General features: G+C 47.1%; 1 protein-coding gene across 4 annotated transcripts in view; it reads left to right on the plus strand.

Moving 5' to 3' along the window:
* The window catches only part of CAMLG (calcium modulating ligand), a 158,181-nt gene that overhangs the window by 38,664 nt on the left and 101,157 nt on the right, over positions 1-18,360 (plus strand). For all 4 annotated transcript variants that reach the window (XM_077473944.1, XM_077473945.1, XM_077473946.1 and 1 more), the window contains one exon: positions 14,386-14,795. In XM_077473944.1, the coding sequence (XP_077330070.1) occupies positions 14,386-14,795 (410 nt within the window). The remainder of the gene's footprint in view (positions 1-14,385; positions 14,796-18,360) is intronic.

Raw genomic sequence — 18,360 nt, forward strand, 5'->3', positions numbered from 1 at the left:
CAATGAGTTTTTGTGAAAGTCCTCGAATACAGGGAATGCAGCAGCATCCGCAAGTGACCAAAACAGCCAAAGCCACAGCGATTGAGATCAAACATGATGTGATAAATCCAGTCCATTTACCGAACCATCCTTCAAGCCAAGTTGTGAATGGATCATTAATACCTGAGTTTTCCGCCAATTCATTCGATAGCGCAGTCAGTCCTTCCAAGGCTCTGGTCACGGTCCCTCCAGGAGCTGTATTGTTGGGGATAAATGTACAACACATGCTACCAAACATTTTGCATACCCCTCCTCTTTCAGCTAAAACCATATCTAAAGCCATTCAGTTCTGCCAGGCCATTAGAGATGTGGGGGCCAATTGTTCTGCTAGGCCCTTCACAGCATCCCTAGTATAGTTTACAAATCGTTGTTGGTTATAATATATATAATTAATCCAGTCAACATTTTTATTTATAGTCACCCACCAGAGAAGAGACTCAAACCCAGCTGTCACCTGATTCCTGGCTTTAAACTCGTCCGGCACCCCGCGAGGAACCCCAATCTCATCTATGTAGATCTGAGAGTCAAATGACCCCAAGGGAGAGGTGTCCCTACGATACTGTCGGTGACTCTTAGTCCACGGGTATTCTGACAGGATTCTCAGGGGCATAGCCAGCTGGACCATAGCGCAATCCCCTTGGGCATTGGCCGGTAGTCTAGCTCGCAGTTTCTTATCCCCACACATCCACCAGACACCAGCTCTCTGAATGTCATGTCCAACCCAGTCACCGTTGTCCGTGTTAATCCTCTCCACACAGTAGTCATCAGGTAGTGACCCAAGATCCACCGCGCTACGGTTCCCTGGGAGTGCAAAACAAGTAAAGTTGCCCGGATAAGCGGTAACCGTTGGAGGTATCTGAGGTCTCTGTACTGGGGGAAACAAAAAACTCAATGTGTGACGAGTAGAATTTATTTCAGGTTTATAGCTCTTATTATACAATTGCAACATACATTTTAAACCTTCTGGATCTGTATTGTGATCTAGAGGAAAAGGAACTGTTGCTAAATGTGGTCTGGCTCCGGCACAAACTAAACAGTTTTCCTTTTTCAGAGTTCTAACCGTGTACCTCAACCATTCTAACCACTCATTTTTTTCTTGGTAGCCCGTCTCCAAAGCTATGGCATCTTCTATTGTTAGGTTAGTGAATCTTATAGTTATACTCAGAACTTCTATTTTAGTATGGCCTTCTTCTTTCCCTTCTGAGTCTACTTTTTCCTGTTGTTTAATTTTATTAGGTAGTAATACCTCAGGGAAAAATGTTCCTGAGGGGTCAGTTCCTGACACCCATGCTCCCATGGAATACAACCGCTGATCTTCCTTCCTCGGCTCCTTTAATGTTATTAATAGTTGGTTACAGTTCTTACTATTTGTGCAGGGGGAGTTGGCCGCTTTTGTGATTACGAGTCTCTCCTTTATACCACTCTTTTTAGCCCCTGGTTGATTATACCCCCAATCTTGATGCGCTGTAGTCCACAGGGCCTGATCCCATGCTTGACATCCTGCCTTATTCCAGAGCCAGCAGATATATTTATCTGCCCATAGAAGTCCTCTAGCCCCAGTTGTATCCCCACAATCTGCAATCTGACAGAAGTCTACCAGTATAGTGCTAGTTATTCCCTCTATAAAGGTTAGATTTAATGCTTTTCCTGTTCTTTCCCAATCCAAAGGTTCCTCTACTCTTCCATAGCGCCTACCCCCTCTTATGGATGCCTCTCCTAGTGTCACCAGTAACCCAAGGATAATTACTGTCCCTTTCATCCTAACCAGCTACAGAGTTCCAGCGGATAGGATAGGGGAGTTGGAAGGGGAGGGAGACTTCACCGGTTTGAGACAAGTCCCACCTTGTGTGAGACCTCCCTTTGTAGCCGGACTTTCTGGACCTCTTGTAGCCAACTGGCCCTACTCTGCCTGTAAAACGTTTTTACAATGGGACTGGTGAATCCAGGTAGACCTCTCTGCAATCCTTATCACAGTAGGGGTACCGTATATACTCGAGTATAGGCCGACCCGAGTATAAGCCGAGGCCCCCAATTTACCCCCAAAAAACTGGGAAACCTATTGACTCGTGTATAAGCCGAGGGTGAGATATGCCTGTCCATCCCTGTGTGTGTGTCCATCCATCCATCCCTGTGTGTGTGTGTGTCCATCCATCCCTGTGTGTGTGTCCATCCATCCATCCATCCATCCCTGTGTGTGTCCATCCATCCATCCATCCCTGTGTGTGTGTGTGTGTGTGTGTGTGTGTCCATCCATCCATCCATCCCTGTGTGTGTGTCCATCCATCCATCCATCCCTGTGTGTGTGTGTGTGTGTGTGTGTGTGTGTGTGTGTGTGTGTGGCCTTGTGTGTCCAGCCTACCTGTGTCCCGAGCCTCCGTCCGGTCCCGTCCCGTCCCGAGCCGAGCCTCCGTCCGGTCCCGTCCCGTCCCGAGCCTCCGTCCGGTCCCGTCCCGTCCCGAGACTCCGTCCGGTCCCGTCCCGTCCCGAGCCGAGCCTCCGTCCGGTCCCGTCCCAGGATCACCGCTCTTCGTCGGCGCCCATTCCCCTGTTCAAATGCCGCGCCTCCCTGTCTGTGATAGGCGGAACACAATTTCCCAGCAGTCTGTGTTCCGCCTATCACGGACATCCTTTCATCCTCGTCCGTAGTACGAGGATGAGACGATGTCCGTGATAGGCGGAACACAGGCTGCTGGGAAATTCAGTGTTCCGCCTATCACAGGCGAAGGCGGAGCCGGAGGCGCGGCTTTTGAATTATAGAATGGCCGCTGTCTGTCTGCTCGACACGCTGATCGAGCAGGCAGACAGCGATGACTCGAGTATAAGCCGAGGGGGGCACTTTCAGCCTCAAAAAAGAGGCTGAAAATCTCGGCTTATACTCGAGTATATACGGTAGTTAAAAGGACTTTGAAAGGACCATCCCACCTTGGGGAGTTACCACTGCTTTTTTTTTCTTATTACTTTTTATTGAGACCCAATCTCCCACATGCACCTTTTCATCTTCTTTTGGGGGTGTGATATACATACTGGTCACAGCTACTAGTAGGCAATACATCCAATTATTTTTACCTATTTCTTCCATAACTTTTCTCAGTTTGCTTTTTAGAATGCCATTATGTCTTTCTACCAATCCAGCTGGTTGGGAATGATAGGCACAATGGTATTTCCCTTTAATTCTCATCACTTCTATCAAATGTTGTATATTTGTTAATTACAAAATGGGGTCCATTATCACTGTAAATCCTTTCAGGGATTCCAAATCTAGGAATAATATCTCTTAGTAATGCTTTGGCTACAGTCTGTGCATCTGCACTTCCTGTCGGGAATATCTCCTCCCATTTGGTCAGGGTGCCTGGGTACCAAACAATATTTCTTCCTTTCACATTTGTCTAATTCAATAAAATCCATGCAAATGTGTTGGAATGGATATTGTGGTGTAGGGAACTTCCCTTTCTGTGGTCTTATACCTCCCTGAGCATTGTGTCTTGCACATATAAGACATTGAGAGCAAAAAGTTTTTTTTTTTATTTTATTTTTTATTTTTTTTTATAATTTGTGACTCCATAGGCTGTACATACTTTATTTAACATCTCAGTCATCCCCCTGTTTGACACATGCGTTACTCCATGTGTCAATACTGCTGCATACCTAAATAAAGATTTTGGTAATACCGGTTTCCCTTCAGGTGATGTGTAAATATCATCAATTATTGTGCAACCCTTTGTTTTCCAATATTGTTTTTCCCCAGGGGGGGGGGGGGGGGGCATTTTGCTGCATATCAGTAAGGACTGTATGATCTATCACTATGATTTCTCGTCATTATTTTATGTGCAGCTTCATCTGCCCTTTTATTTCCCTTTGAGATGGGGTCCGTATATTTTGTATGTGCTTGACATTTACAGATTGCAAGCTTTTTTGGTAACTGTATTGCATCTAGGAGTTCTAAAATGAAGTCCGTATGTGAAATTGGTTTACCACTGGAGGTGACCATCCCCCTGTTTTTCCATTGTTGTGCAAAAACATGCACTGTTGAAAAGGCATATTGACTGTCGGTGTATATGGTTACAGATTTTCCTTCTGACAGTATACATGCTCTTGTCAGTGCTACAAGTTCTGCAACTTGTGCTGAATAATGTTTTGGTAGTGGTCCCGCTTCCAAAATCTCATCCTGTGTCACTACTGCATATCCTGTTGCATTTGTGCCATCTGGATTTTTCTTACTAGAACCATCAACAAAAAGTATCATGTCAGGGTTAGATAATGGTACATCTTTCAGATCACTTCGTGGCAGTACCTTTTCAGTGATGGCAACAGTGCAGTCATGTTTATACCCGTCAGTAGGAAGTGGTAGTAGCGTGGATGGGTTTAATGTAGTACACCTCTGTATTGTTAAGTGAGGTTGTGTCAAGAGTATTGTCATACAGGAAAGGTGTCGTGCTGGGCTCAAATGTGATATTCTTTTGCTGTAACAGGATAACAAACACTGCATGTGGTACCTTTTCAGTTAGTAAAGTTGAATAAAGACACCAGTCCATCCGGTTCAGCCTGAGTGAGTGTCTAGCCTCTACCCCTGTACACCCACATCGTTTTCCACCCCCAAGGATCCAACATCCCCATTCATATACCAGGGCCAAACCGGGACAGAAGCCAATCAACCCACCTGCATGTCTCCGGAGTGCGGGAGGAAACCAGAGCACCCGGAGGAAATCCACGCAGGCACAGGGAGTACATGCAAACTCCAGGCAGGCAGCGTCATGATTGGGATTCGAACCAGTGACCCCCTTCACTGCTAGGCGAGAGTGCTAACCACTACACCGCTGATGCTACCAGTGCTTGTACACAGGGTGGAAGTACTCTCGTTGCACTGTCTATTTCTGTAGAGTAATCCTTCCTCTATGAGACCCCTCTAGTTCTGCCTCAGCAGTGTACTCTTCTGCATCCTCCTCTCTTTCATCACCTTGCATAAGAACCTTTACTTTCACATTCTTTTTTGCTTTTGCTTTCAAATACTTCTCAGAATGCTTAGCATATTGTAAAACATCTAAAACTGATGCAGTTCGGTAAGTAACCATGTTTTTAACAATGTAATCCTTATGATCCTGTTTCAATCCATTTAAAAAAGCAATCTTTAGCTGTTGCTGATATGCACTATACACATCTTCAGCTTCGGGGGAGCCCGGAGAACACTCTAAAAATCTTTCGTAATTTATTTAGGTAGTCACTGACACTTTCTTTGTCTTCTTGTACTGTCATATTTATTTATTTTTTTGCCAATCAGTCCGTTGTACCCATTTAGGCTGGCATCTGTTCAGTAGGGCAGTCAACCTGTTTCCTAAGTCTGGGCTTTCTGGAGGCAATGGATCCCCCCGTCCATGTGCATTTGCTGGGGCGCAGGGGTCCCAATCCCCCTTTACCGAAGCCCAATCTGACCCTAATACTCTCCTCAGGGCTCTCTACTTCCACCCCATTCAATTTATAACTGTTCCGTAATCCCTCTGTTTTCAATGAATTCAGCTGGACCTAATTTTGGATGTTTTATGTGTTCTGTAGCCTTTTGTATATCACTGTCAGTCCATGGTCGAAAAACAGTCATAGTCAAGGGATATGGCTGGCCCAGTGCATCATTCTGTCCTCCCCTTGGGTTTGGGACCTCTATCAAGGGGTATTCCTCACCGTCCTCCACACCATACCTAATAGGAGGTTTACCTAGTCTCTTGGCTCCTGCTGGGGCACCTAGTACATGAGTTATGGCGTCAGTTAATGTTTCAAGGATCGATCTGTTCATCTCCAGGACTGAACTACTGTCTGGAGAGATTGAGGAAGTGGAGTTGGGGTTTTGTTCAGAGGCGGTTCCTTTGACAGGGGTGGATGTCACAGGGAAGGTGTTACTCTGGGCAGTTACTTGCACCTGAGGGGGAGGACCACCATAGGGAGGTGGTCTCTGGGTACAGCAGAGGAGATCATCCTCTTTGTCCACTAGGGGCAATTGGGCTTGGCATTTTTCCTTTGTTCTTTTCCCTTCTACCCTAATTTTAGCATGCTGAAGCCAATACTCGCCATTTCCAACCCATACCTTTTTTGAACTTTGGGTCCTGACATTTTAAGCTTATCCACAGGGCCCCAAAATAGAACTTTCTTTCTTTTTAATTTTTTTTAATATTCTGATTCAGAACTTAGCCTTTTGACTTATAAATGTACCCAAATATAAACAGCATTGCATCATTAACACTTCACAGTTGAAAGTCTATGAATTCTAAAAATAACTCCAATCCAATATAAATATTTACTTTAAGACTATTTTTCAAACTCTTTTTCCCACCAAAAGTCCTAATATTTTCACAGATGCACAAATTAACCTCTGTCAGGCAATCTGCATTTTCTTGTTTCTGAGAAACAGCTTCTTGACCTTCATAGCAATGAAAACATTCTCAGCCTTTTTTTTTTCATTTCTTTTCACATTCATCAAGCCACCTGATAATTCTACAACATTCTATTTACTCCAAAATGCCATCTACCTTCTTTTTCTTTTATGCTAAGTTTCAATATATACAATATAACCCTTCTGTATTGTCATAGCTAATCAAGGGTTAACATTCACAACTTCTTGTAGAAAACATCCTTCCATGAGGGGAGGGGGAGGGGGAGTGCAGTGCTTAGGTGAAGAATAATTTCTTATCTGCTTAGAAATATGCAGCACAAAAACCATGTCAATACAAGAGAAAAAAAAAACATCAGCACTCCCCACACTATCGAGAGAATCAAAAAGGGTTAAACATGAACAAAGATAAAGTAAACACACACAGAAGAAAATTAGCCTTGCGATCTTTGTAGATCACTTAACTAAACAGCGCTTAAAATAGTCAGGCATTCAACCTCTGACATTCGGTATACCTCAAATCTTTTTGTTATCTGTCCGGACAGCGGGCGACGTAATTTTTTACCTTAGACAACGTCCCCAAGTGTCTCTGTCTACGAGCACTGGATCATCTAGATATTATACGATCAATACCAATGTCTGCAATTACAACACATTAAACCAGAAGCAAAGAGAAAGAGAAGAAAAGACTCTTAGAAAGAATTAAGAATAATTTAAATTATCTTACCTCTCAAACACCTGGACTGGATCACACAAGGTTCGGAAACAGACAGTGGAATTCAGATCTATGACCCCGCCCCTTTTTCACCAAATAACATTGATTGGGGGGACTTGTAAGCGTTCGGTGAGCTTCAAAGTCCAATACTCACCGAAGTGTTGTCGGGCCGTCTGATCTGAAAACCAGCGTGTTGCTCCCGGCTCGAAAGACCAAAAATGTTAGTTTCCCTTGTGATCAGTAAAAACTCCGGGTGTTCTGAGAAGCAAACAATTTATTTCTGATGTGGCCCACAACAGGGAGACATGCTTACAGGACGAAAGCTGAAGAAAAAGTCCCAACAAAAGAAAGTGTTCCGCCCTCACATATCCCACAAGAATAACATCTCCGTGCTTCTATTGGCTGAGGGAACATAAATAACGTGTCATGGCACAGGCTGGCACTTTATAAGCTATCCATATTCCCGTACATTCTTAGGCTATCATATTTAGTTAAATCTAATCATCCTACTTACTATGGAGTTAATTAGGACAAAACAATACAATGAGTTAATACAATAATGTGCTCAGAAGTAAGCTTTTTAACAAATCAGTCTCAGGACTATTGTTTTTCTAATAGTCACACAATAAACATTTAAAACTTTTCTAACAACAGTGGCCCTGGTTGGCGATGGCACTAGTTGTCACTGGCAGATGGCACTGATTGGCGGTGGCATTGGTAGGTGGTGGCAGGTGGCACTGGTAGGTGTCACTGATCGGCGGTGGCAGGTGGCACTGACTGGCGGTGGCACTCGGCACTGGCAGGTGGCACTGACAGGTGGCACTGATTGGTGGCACTGGGTGGTGGTTGCAGGTGGTATGGATTGGCGGTGGCACTGGTTGGCACTAGCAGGTGGCACTGATTGGCGGTGGCGGATGGCACTGGTTGCCGCTGGCAGGTGGCACTGATTGGTGGTGGCACTGGCAGGTGCCACTGGTTGGCACTGATTGGCGGTGGCACTGGGTGGCAGGTGGTATTGGCGGTGGCACTGGTTGGCGCTGGCAGGTGGCACTGGTTGGTTGCAGGTGGTATTGATTGGAGGTGGCACTGGTTGGCACTGATTGGTGGCAGGTGGCACTGATTGGCACTGGCAGGTTTCACACGGAGCACTCTGTTACTGAAATGTAACAGAGGAGCTGGCGGGACCCTGCCGGGGTGTGAAACTGACAAGTAACAGAGAGGTGGATATGTCAGATTTCAGCCTGTCAGGGTGGACGGGACCCGGCCAGGGTGGGCGGGACTCAGCAGCTTTCAAACACCAGCCAACGCTTGGGCTGCTTAAGAAAAGGGGCGGGCCACATACACGTAGCGGCCCGCCCAGATCCCATTGGCTGGTGTTTGATAGCTTGCTGGGTCCCGCCCCCACCCCGACCGGGTCCCGCCCACCCCGACATCAGGCTGACAGATCCTCCTCTCTCCATTGCGTGTCAGTTTCACACACAGCGTGGTGCTGCAGAGTGTGAAGGAGGGAGGAGGACGGCAGTCAGTGTTAATGCTGCTGCATGTCTGGGGCATCGATAGTGAGTGGGCTGGTGGCAGCTTAGGCGCCAGGTCGCGATTTCTGGTCGCATTGGCGACCTGGCGCCTGGGGTTTGTCGAGCCCTGCTTCAGGCAATTGCAACCAGTTCGCCTGCAGAATGTGCAGTGCCCTTGGATGCTTTGTCGGCGGTCCTCAATTCGTTTGTTGCCAAGAGGAGGTGCATGGGCGCAAAGGTGCTAAAGAGCGGCCCCTGCCCCCCGTCCTCTGGGGAGAGCTTTGACACACTCGGGCCCTGCTGAGGCTGGTGACCCCTGTTCTGTCATTTCAGATGACGCTGACCAGGACCGTTCGGACAGTGAGGATGAGTCGGGTCCGTGTGCGACAAAGCACTTGTTGGAGCACTTATCACAGCTGTGCGTGATACCCTGAAGATTCAGGAGCCAACAGATCCCTCTGCTGATGTAGCGGCCCCTTTTGGGTCCCGCAAGCCAGCCTGTTCACCTAAGGTGTTCCTGTATCTTACTTTGACAAGTTCATTTACAAGGCATGGGGCCGACCGCAACTGACCTTTTCAGTCCCCAAATACATGGCGGTGCGCTACCCCTTTGAGGAGAGCCTTCTCAAAGTGGCTCCTCTGGTTGTGCACCCCCCAGTATCCAGATTAAACAAAGTAACCACGATCCCGGTAGAGGGGACTCCTTCATTTAAAGATCCCACGGACAGGAAGTCTGAGGCAGGGGCTCGTTCCTTATTTACGGTTGTGGGGTCAACCATGTGACCAGTACTGACATCCGCACTTGTGTTGCAGACACTGAGTGGGCAAAACTGTTACACCGCGAATTGGGAGAACAGGCTTCTCCTGTCTGCGTGGAACTAGCAGACCAACTAGTGCAAGGCCTTAAGTACGTTTGTGATGCTGCCCTGGATACTCTCCCTCTGTTATCCAGGGCTTCAGTGTCAGCTGTGGTGCATAGGCACCTGTTTGGTTAAAATGCTGGTCTGCTGACCAGGCATCCAAAAAAACCCTGATGGATCTTCCCTTCCTTGGTGACCAGCTCTTTGGAGCCTCTTTGGATGAGGCAAGGGCCCTCATTTTCCACTCACAAGCGGCTTTTTCGTCCGCCCGGAGCTTTGACCAAACATCCACAGCCTGACGGGATGACCACTGAAGGACAAAAGTGTCCCTGGAACCGCAGGCCTGTGAGCAAAAGTGATACTGCATGAAGTTTTGCCTTCGGGAGTTTGCAGCCTGGTGGGCCTCTCGGCTGTCTGACCAGTGGGTCTGCGATCTGATTTCCTCCCGGCTACAAGATAGAGTTCCTCTCTTGGCTGCAAAACAGATTCTTCACCTCCAGCATACCCATACTCCTGGCTCGCCGGGAGGCCCTCTTGGGGGCGGTAAGGGACCTGCTGAATCGTGGGGTGATGGTACCTGCTCCGGAATCGGAACGTTTCCAGGGGTTCTATTCAAACCTGTTAAAAGCCCTCAATTACTTTGTAAAAGTACAGAGGTTCAGAATGGAATCAGTTCACTCAGTAGTCGCTGCACTCCATAAAGTGGACTCCCTAGCATCCTTAGACATCCAGGATGCGTACCTGCACATACCCATATGCCTTCGACATCAGAAGTTTCTGCGATTTTGCAGTTGGGGAAGCCCACTACCAGTTTGTGGCTCTCCCTTTTGGTTTGGCATCGGCCCCCCGAGACTTTACCAAGGTATTGGCTCCTGTTTTGGTGTTGCTACGGCAACGTGGGATCACGATCGTGGGATACCTAGATGATCTCCTCCTGAGAGCATCTTCCGCCTCAGAATTAGAAGAGGATGTGGCGATCACCGTGCAGACTCTGCAGGAATTTGGGTGGCCGTTGAACCTAAAGAAGTCGGTGACCGTACCGACTCAGCGTTTTGGAGTACCTAGGTTTGCTGCTGGACTCCATGGAAGCGAGAGTGTTTCTTCCTTCAGATAAGCTGCAGACTCTCAGAGCCACGGTAAAACTGCTGATGAACCATAAGTGGTAATCGCTGCGCTTCTGCATGCGAGTTCTGGGACTCATGGTGGCCTCTTTCCAGGCAGTATCATATATGCCCAGTTCCACACCAGAGTCCTGCAGATTTTGACAAAATGGGACAAATCTCCGTTATCCCTGGACCGACAGATCCAGGTGAGTCGGTTAGTCAAGGACTCCCTGATCTGGTGGCTGAGGTTCATGGGTACTTCAGTCCGGGAAGTCGTTCCTACCTCTGAATTGGACGGTGATCACAATGGACGCCAGCCTATCCAGCTGGGGTGGAGTAATGGGAGTTCAGTCGACCCAGGGCCTCTGGTCGACGGAGGAATCCAAGTTGCCGATCAATCTGCTTGAACTGAGCGTGATCAGGCTATGCCTCTCCATTTGGTTAAGACTTCAAGGGCGTCCGATCAGGATCCAGTCGGACAACGCTGCGGCTATGGCATACGTCAATCACCAAAGAGGAACCAGAAGCTCGGCTGCCGCACGGGAGGTCACTCGCATACTTCGGTGGGCAGAGTGACATGTACTACTGGCCCTGTCAGCCATTTACATCCCGGGAGTGGAGAACTGGCAGGCGGACTATCTAAGTCGCCAGATGCTGGACCCAGGAGAATGTGCATTGTATCCGGAGGAGTTCAGGCTACTGTGGTGGGGCACACCAGATGTGGATCTTCTGACCTCCCATCTCAACCGGAAGGTGCTGAGATTTGTGTCCAGGACAAGAGATCCGTCAGACGCGCCGGTGGCTCAGTGGGGTCGGTACAAGCTGATCTATGCCTTTCCTTCGCTGAAACTGTTACCACGTCTGCTTCGCAGAGTGGAGGGCGAGGTGATTCCAGTAATTCTGATTGCCCCAGATTGGCCCCAGTGTCCCTGGTATGCAGACCTGGTGCGCCTGGTGGCAGATGCCCCCTGGCGACTGCCGTTACGAGAAGACCTGTCTCAAGGTCCGATTCTCCATCCTGCTTTACTATCTCTGGCTTTAACGGCATGGCTATTGAGAGCCAGGTGTCGAGGAACCAGGGTCTATCGGACTCGGTGATCCCAACTATGCTGAGAGCACGGAAATCTTCTTCTTCTTGGAAGGTATATCATCGTACCTGGAAGGCTTACATCTCCATGCGTGAGGAGAAAGGATGGCATCCGCGCTCCTTTTCTATATCCAGGATCCTGCTGTTTCTTCAGCAAGGAGTAGAAATTGGCCTTGAGCACCATAAAGGACAAATATCAGCTTTGGCTGTCTTTTTTTTTTTTTTTTTTTTTTTTTTTTTTTTTCAGTGACCCCTGGCATCTTACTCCCTAGTGAGTACTTTTTTCCAAGGGGTCCGGCATGTTGTTCTTCCGGTGCGTCCACCATTACCTCTGTGGGATCTGAATCTGGTGTTGTCGGCATTGCAAAAACCGCCATTTGAAAATATCAGAGAGATCCCTCTGACTCTTTCCCAGAAAGTGGTCTTTCTGTGGCCATCATATCGGCCAGGAGGGTTTCGGAACTAGCGGCCTTGTCCTGCAAGTCGCCCTGTCTGGTTATCCACAAGGATAAGGTGGTGTTGCGTCTGCAACCTTCTTTTCTGCGGAAAGTGGTCTCGGTGTTTCACATCAATGGGGACTTTGTTACCATCTGTGTCCTAAGCTAACACATCCAAAGGAGCTGGCCCTCCATTCCCTGGACGTGGTTCGGGCTCTGAGGGTATATTTGTCTGCTACGGCTCCCTTCCGGAAGTCAGACTCCTTGTTAGTTTCGGTGGCTGGTCCAAAGAAAGGCTTGACGGTCTCGTCAGCCACCATTTCTAGGTAAATCAGACAGGTTGTAGTACAAGCCTACGCCTTGAAGGGGCAGGTGTCCCCCTTTCCTGTCACGGTCCACTCCACAAGGGCAATCGGAACGTCTAGGGCCTTCCGACATCAAGCATCTGTCGCTCAAGTGTGTAAAGCGGCGACCTGGTCGTCTGTTCACACCTTTAGGAAATTATACAAGGTAGATGTCAGTGCATCGGCTGATGCCTGTTTTTGGCCTGCAAAGTTTTGCAGGCGGCTGTATAGTTGCAATTGCATATACAATTTTTTTTTTATTTTATTTTTTTTGGTAAAAACGCAGTACCTTTTTAATGCACTGTTGGTTGCATTTGTTACCGCAGTTTTGGGGTTTGAGGGTGATGCCTCTCTGTTGAGGTGTTTTGTGGTGTGTTTTTTTTTTTTTCTTTTTCCCACACGCTATCATTTTTGTGGGTAAAGTTATTCTCGTTCCCACTTGCCATGGTGGATGAAGTTTTTATGCTGTTTTCCCACCTCTCATTTTGGCACTGCTTGAGGACATCCCAATGGCTAAGAGAGGAGCTGTGTCAGTGAATATAAGAGAAAATAGGATTTTTTTTTTTTTTTTTTTGTTCTCACCGTAAAATCCCTTTCTCTGTAATTCACCGACTGACACAGCACCCGTCCCTCCTAATTTTCTTTACGTTATACTGCTTGTTGACGTACTGAGGGCTGCATGGCAGGCTGGGGGGTTGTTACCTAAGGGACCGCCCCTTGAGCAGAACTAAAAGTTCTGTGTTTTTTCATAACATGTTATGCCTAGTCTTCTCCTAAAAGTGGCATAACAACCCAATGGCTAAGAGAGGAGCTGTGTCAGTGAATTACAGAGAAAAGGTTTTTTACGGTGAGTACAAAAATCCTATTTTTTTTTTTTATAAGGCACAGCAGATTGGTGCTGTAAGATTGGGGCTATCAGACTCAAACGGTAGGTGCGTTTTCCAGTCAGTACGCCAGTACAAAACTGTATTTTTAACAACACTCTTCCCATACGGCTGATTCAGGCCTTTAGCCTAGGCCTTAGGTCTGCTCCTCAGACCCAAAAGAGTTTCCTAGAGTTAAGCTTTCTCCTAGCTCACTCCTGATCAATGTCTTGCTTCTCTCACCAAGTACGTCTGCCTCCTGCAGACATGCATGCTCTGGCTACACCCATGCAGCCTCTGACTCCTCTGAGGAATGGTAGTCCACCTGACTCCTATGCACAGACTTCCTGTCTGTTGGGGTGGAACACTGAACCATAGCCAGGTCAAAACTAAATAGCCCAGCACACAGCTGTGCAATCAGCGTGCCTGTCTCTCCAAAATCTGGTGTAAACCAGCAATCCTCCAGGTAGCACAGGGTCCTACCCCCACAGTGCTAAAATGTAATTCAGCCTTATGGATTAGGGATAGGTTGGTGGCTGGAAACATTGACTTTCAAATCTTAGTGTTTGTAAGTTCAAATGCTAAATTTATATGCTTTCTCTTACTAACAGTTATTGGTAAGCCCTTTATTAGCACCAGACAGACAGTGATAAAAAGTGAAAAGAAATATTAAATCAGCCAATAGGATGTTATCAGGGGACCCCTTGATAAAATCCTATTGGATGAAACACTACACATTTTGTGAAATTCTGTTTATAAGTTGGGTATATTATCTGTGCTAGCGGCCACTTCAGCACAGAGATATATTTTTTACTTTCCTTTTATTCAACTTAATTAAACAGACCTGTTGAATCCGGCCAGCAGTATTTCTGCATAGGCATGATGCTGAAAACCACAGGGTGCTGCTGATTTACCATTTGTCATGCTGTCTTGCAAGCTCCCCTAATCATTGTACTGTATGCTGTATTAACACACATTGAACTACAATTTATTTGGCTGTTCGTTCAAAGCACTGCTAAGATTGGTATGTTTTTTTTTTTTTTTTTTTAGATGAACTTCGACTTGAAAGACTTGACAAACCCAACTCTCTACCATTACAGTCATCGATGCCTAAGAGAGGGATTGCATTTTCTGGTGATACTGGCACCTCAAATGAGCACTCTTATGGAGAAGGCACGGCACCATTTGTAGAGGACTTGAGCAAGAGTTCTGATTTTAGAAAAGATAGCAATGGACTCCGAAACAGAGCAGATGTTACTTCAGAGTCTACACCAAGAGGCTTGAACCAGTACTTAACAAGATTTGATGAAGCAATGAAACTTAGAAACCATCTCAATAGTGAGAAGCCAGTTCCTGACAGTACCAATGGAGTAGATGAAATGGACTCTTTTCGTGTTTTTAGACTTGTGGGAAGTGCCATTCTTGCTGTGTTTGTAAGAATGTCTGTCTGCAAATATTTGGTAAGTTAATGATGCTTTAACAAGTTCTAGGTTCATCCAAAGGAAATCTGTAATTTGCGTGTTGTTTTTTTCTTATTTTTCTCAGCTTTTGATTTTCAATGTTGCTTTTTTTCCGATTGATACCTAGTCAGTAAAATTTTATACAAGCTTTAGCATGGTATGGTATTTCAAAAGTTCTTTCAAATCTTTTAAAATATTTACAGTATCTTAAATTTAAAATAATGCCTGGTGAATCTGCCATGAAGGTTCTTGTTCAAGCACTAGTTGTAATAGGGTGACAACTGTATACCAGTTGTTTTCCTGAGTTGTCAGTTGAGATAAAAAGCCTTCTGTGTGCAGCAGCACCTCAGCCCCCCTAACACTTACCTGAGGTCCCTCTCTGTCCAGTGATCTCCATGGGTCATCCGAGATTCTCCTTCCTGATTGGCTGAGAGATATTAGCAGCGCCATTGGCTCCTGCACTCAGTCAGCTAGCCAATCGGGTGAGAGGGGGCCAGGTCGGGGCTCCGTGACTGAATGGACACAGGGAGCTGTGACTCGGTTGGAGTGCCCCAATAGAAAACTGCTTGCTGTGGGGGCACTGAACAGGAGGGAAGTGCCAGGATCATAGAAGAGGGACCCGAGAAGAAAAGCCAGGCTGCTCTGTGAAATTCCACTGCAACAGAGCAGATAAGTATAACCCGTTTGCTATTTTTATAGGAAAAAAAAACAAAAACGAGCCTTTACAAGTGTTTGTAGACAAGAAGTGGTTGATAAAGGCAGGATGCGATCAGCAGCTTTGAGGTGAGCAAAAAAAAGTGATAAAGTATTTTATGAAAAAATAAATAATTTTTAACCGTTACATTGCTCACCTCAGAGCTGCTGATCCAATCCTGCTTTTATCAACCACTTCTTGTCTACAAGCACTTAAAGTAATTGTAAAGGCTTATTTTTTTTTTTTCCTATAAAAATAACAAACGTTATACTTATCTGCTCTGTTGCGGTGGATTTGCACAGAGCAGCCTGGCTATAACCTGTAGAATAAAAAGAAGGCGCTACTGATATTTTTAAGGCCCTGCAATATTTGCAAAATGTTTACCAAAACAATATATTCGCTAAAAATACTCTAAAATCCTTATTGGCCGTTATAAACACAGTATAGTTTACAAAATTCCTGCTAAATTCCTACTAAATATAAGGTAATAAATATTTGTACATTTTAAATTGCACCTTTTTGTGAAACGTAAATGTTGAACGTACACAACTATAAATGACCAAATTTCTCAAAAAATCTGGAGGTTTTAATTTTTCCTCTAAAGTTTTCGGAGTTTGTAAATGACCCCCCAAATTGTATATCTTCTGAAAGCATAGGGCCAGTAGAATAAAAGAAAGGTGCTACTGATTTTTAAGGCCCCGCCATATTTGCGCAAAACTTTATCCAATCCATGTTTCTCTTATATTCACCGACCGACACAGCTCCTCTCTGTAACTGAATGGGTTGTATAGCCTGCCATTAGGAGAAACTAGGCAAAATTGTTGCACAATACACAGAACTTTAATCCCGCCCCAGGGGGGCGGGCCCCGTGCTATCAAACCTTCCCACTGCTCCTAGCAGCTTCAGTTTTTATTTTGCCTAGCAAGGAGAATGACCTGGAAAACCCTGCGGCCCTCTCGGTCCATGTTTTTACTGCAGGTTTGCTGCTTTTTGCGCAAGATGAGAGATCCTGAGATCTTCTATCAACTGCTGGCTGGGTGACAGGCTGGTTAATGAAATCCTTGTAGGTCCCCAGTTCGGCCATCGAGTGTGAGCAGGCTGCAGCTACGGCTCGGCAGGCCACAACATACCTCATGCTCCAGAGGTGGTCGGTAAGCTTCAATGCTACGGGGTATACATATGACCGGGCTACTGATGTCTGGATCACAGTATACCGGGCCAGTAACCTTCCCTGTAAATGCGCTGGAGTTGGCTACCACAGAATGTCTCCCAGCTCTTCAGGACTGGTAAGTACGGCTCTCCCTGCTTCGGTGGGGGGAGCAGCTGGGCGTTTCCCTGGGGGGTTGATCTGGGGGCCACCTCACCTCCTTATCTTCTCTCCCAAGTCCCTATCACCCCTCCTCCCCCCCCCCTCTGAGGGGGGTGTCTGAGGGCGGTGTGTGTGTGTCGCTGTTTTCTCACCTGTAGGGCTCTGTGCAGTTGCTGTTCGGTCCAGGTCTGGGGGTCCAAAAAAGGCATTTTTTGTGGAGGATGTCTGTGTGTGTTAGCAGGCAGTTCGTTTTTATTTCTTGCTCTTTTCACCTCATGGCGCCAATCCGGTGGCCATCTTGGATTTGGGAAAGCTATAGATTCCCCTGGGGAGCTTCAGCAGCCATTTTCCCTGGGATTCCTATGGATTATATTGGAAGCCATTTTGTGAAATGCTTTCTTCACTGCTGGCCTCTTGTGACAGCTTGCAATGTGCTTCTCTTGTCACTTCCTGTATTCCCTGTGTGTGAGGGACACTGGATGGATTTTTTCTCCTCTCTGCATCTGGGAACCTCCTAGGGACTTGCAGGCACTGTTGTTGGCATTCACAGAATGCCCCAGGATGGTGAGTCTAGCTCTAAGCACCCCCCACGCGGCGGCAGCAGGAGGGAGGGACCTTCACTGTCCTAAGTCCCCTTGCAGGTGGCAGACAGGATGGGGTCAGCATGGCTTCAGAAACTGGTGTTTCTTCCCCCGAAATCCAGGCTATAGCGACCGGGTCACCTGAGGTTAGTGCGGTGCGCATGGACACCCTGACGGGACTCCTATGTTGCTAAGATAGAGGTGGCACGTGGCGGGAAACATGCGCGTAAGAGGCCCCTGCCCCCCTTCTTCTGGGGAAAGCTCTGATGCAGACTCTGGCCCTGCTGCGGCTGGAGACCCCTACTCTGACCTATCGGATGTGGCTGACCAGGACCATTCGGACAGTGAGGATAATTCCGGGTCCGGGCGCGACAGGGTGCTTGTTGGAGCACTTATCAAAGTTGTGCATGATATCCTGAAGATTTAGGAGCCAGCGGATTCCTCTGCTGATGTACCAGTCCCTTTTGGGTCCCACAAGCCAGCACGGTTGCCCGCAACGGACCTTTTCGGTTCCCAAAAACTTGGCGGTGCGCTACCCCTTTGAGGAAAGCCTTCTCAAAAAGTGGTCGCCTCCTCCGGTTGTGGACCCCCCAGTGTCTAGGTTAAATAAAGTAACCACGATCCCGATTCAGGGGACTCCTGCATTCAAGGATCCTACGAACAGGAAGGCTGAAGCAGTGGCTCGTTCCTTGTTTACGGTTGTGGGGTCAGCCGTGCGACCTGTACTGGCATCCGCACTGGTGTCGCAGACACTGACTGAGTGGGCAAAATGTTTGCACCACAAATTGGGAGAGCAGAATGCCTCCCCTGTCTGCGTAGAGTTAGCAGCCCAACTAGTGCATGGCCTTAAGTACGTTTGTGACGTGGCTCTGGATACTTTCCCTCTGTTATCCAGGGCCTCGGTGCCAGCTGTGGTGCTGAGGCACCTTATTTGGCTGAAATGATGATCCAATGATGATGGCATCCAAGAAAGCCCTGACG

The sequence above is a fragment of the Lithobates pipiens genome, unplaced genomic scaffold (genome assembly GCF_037356315.1).
Source record: "Lithobates pipiens isolate NorthernLeopardFrog02 unplaced genomic scaffold, aLitPip1_a1.2 Scaffold_8, whole genome shotgun sequence".
NCBI classification, from domain to species: domain Eukaryota; kingdom Metazoa; phylum Chordata; class Amphibia; order Anura; family Ranidae; genus Lithobates; species Lithobates pipiens.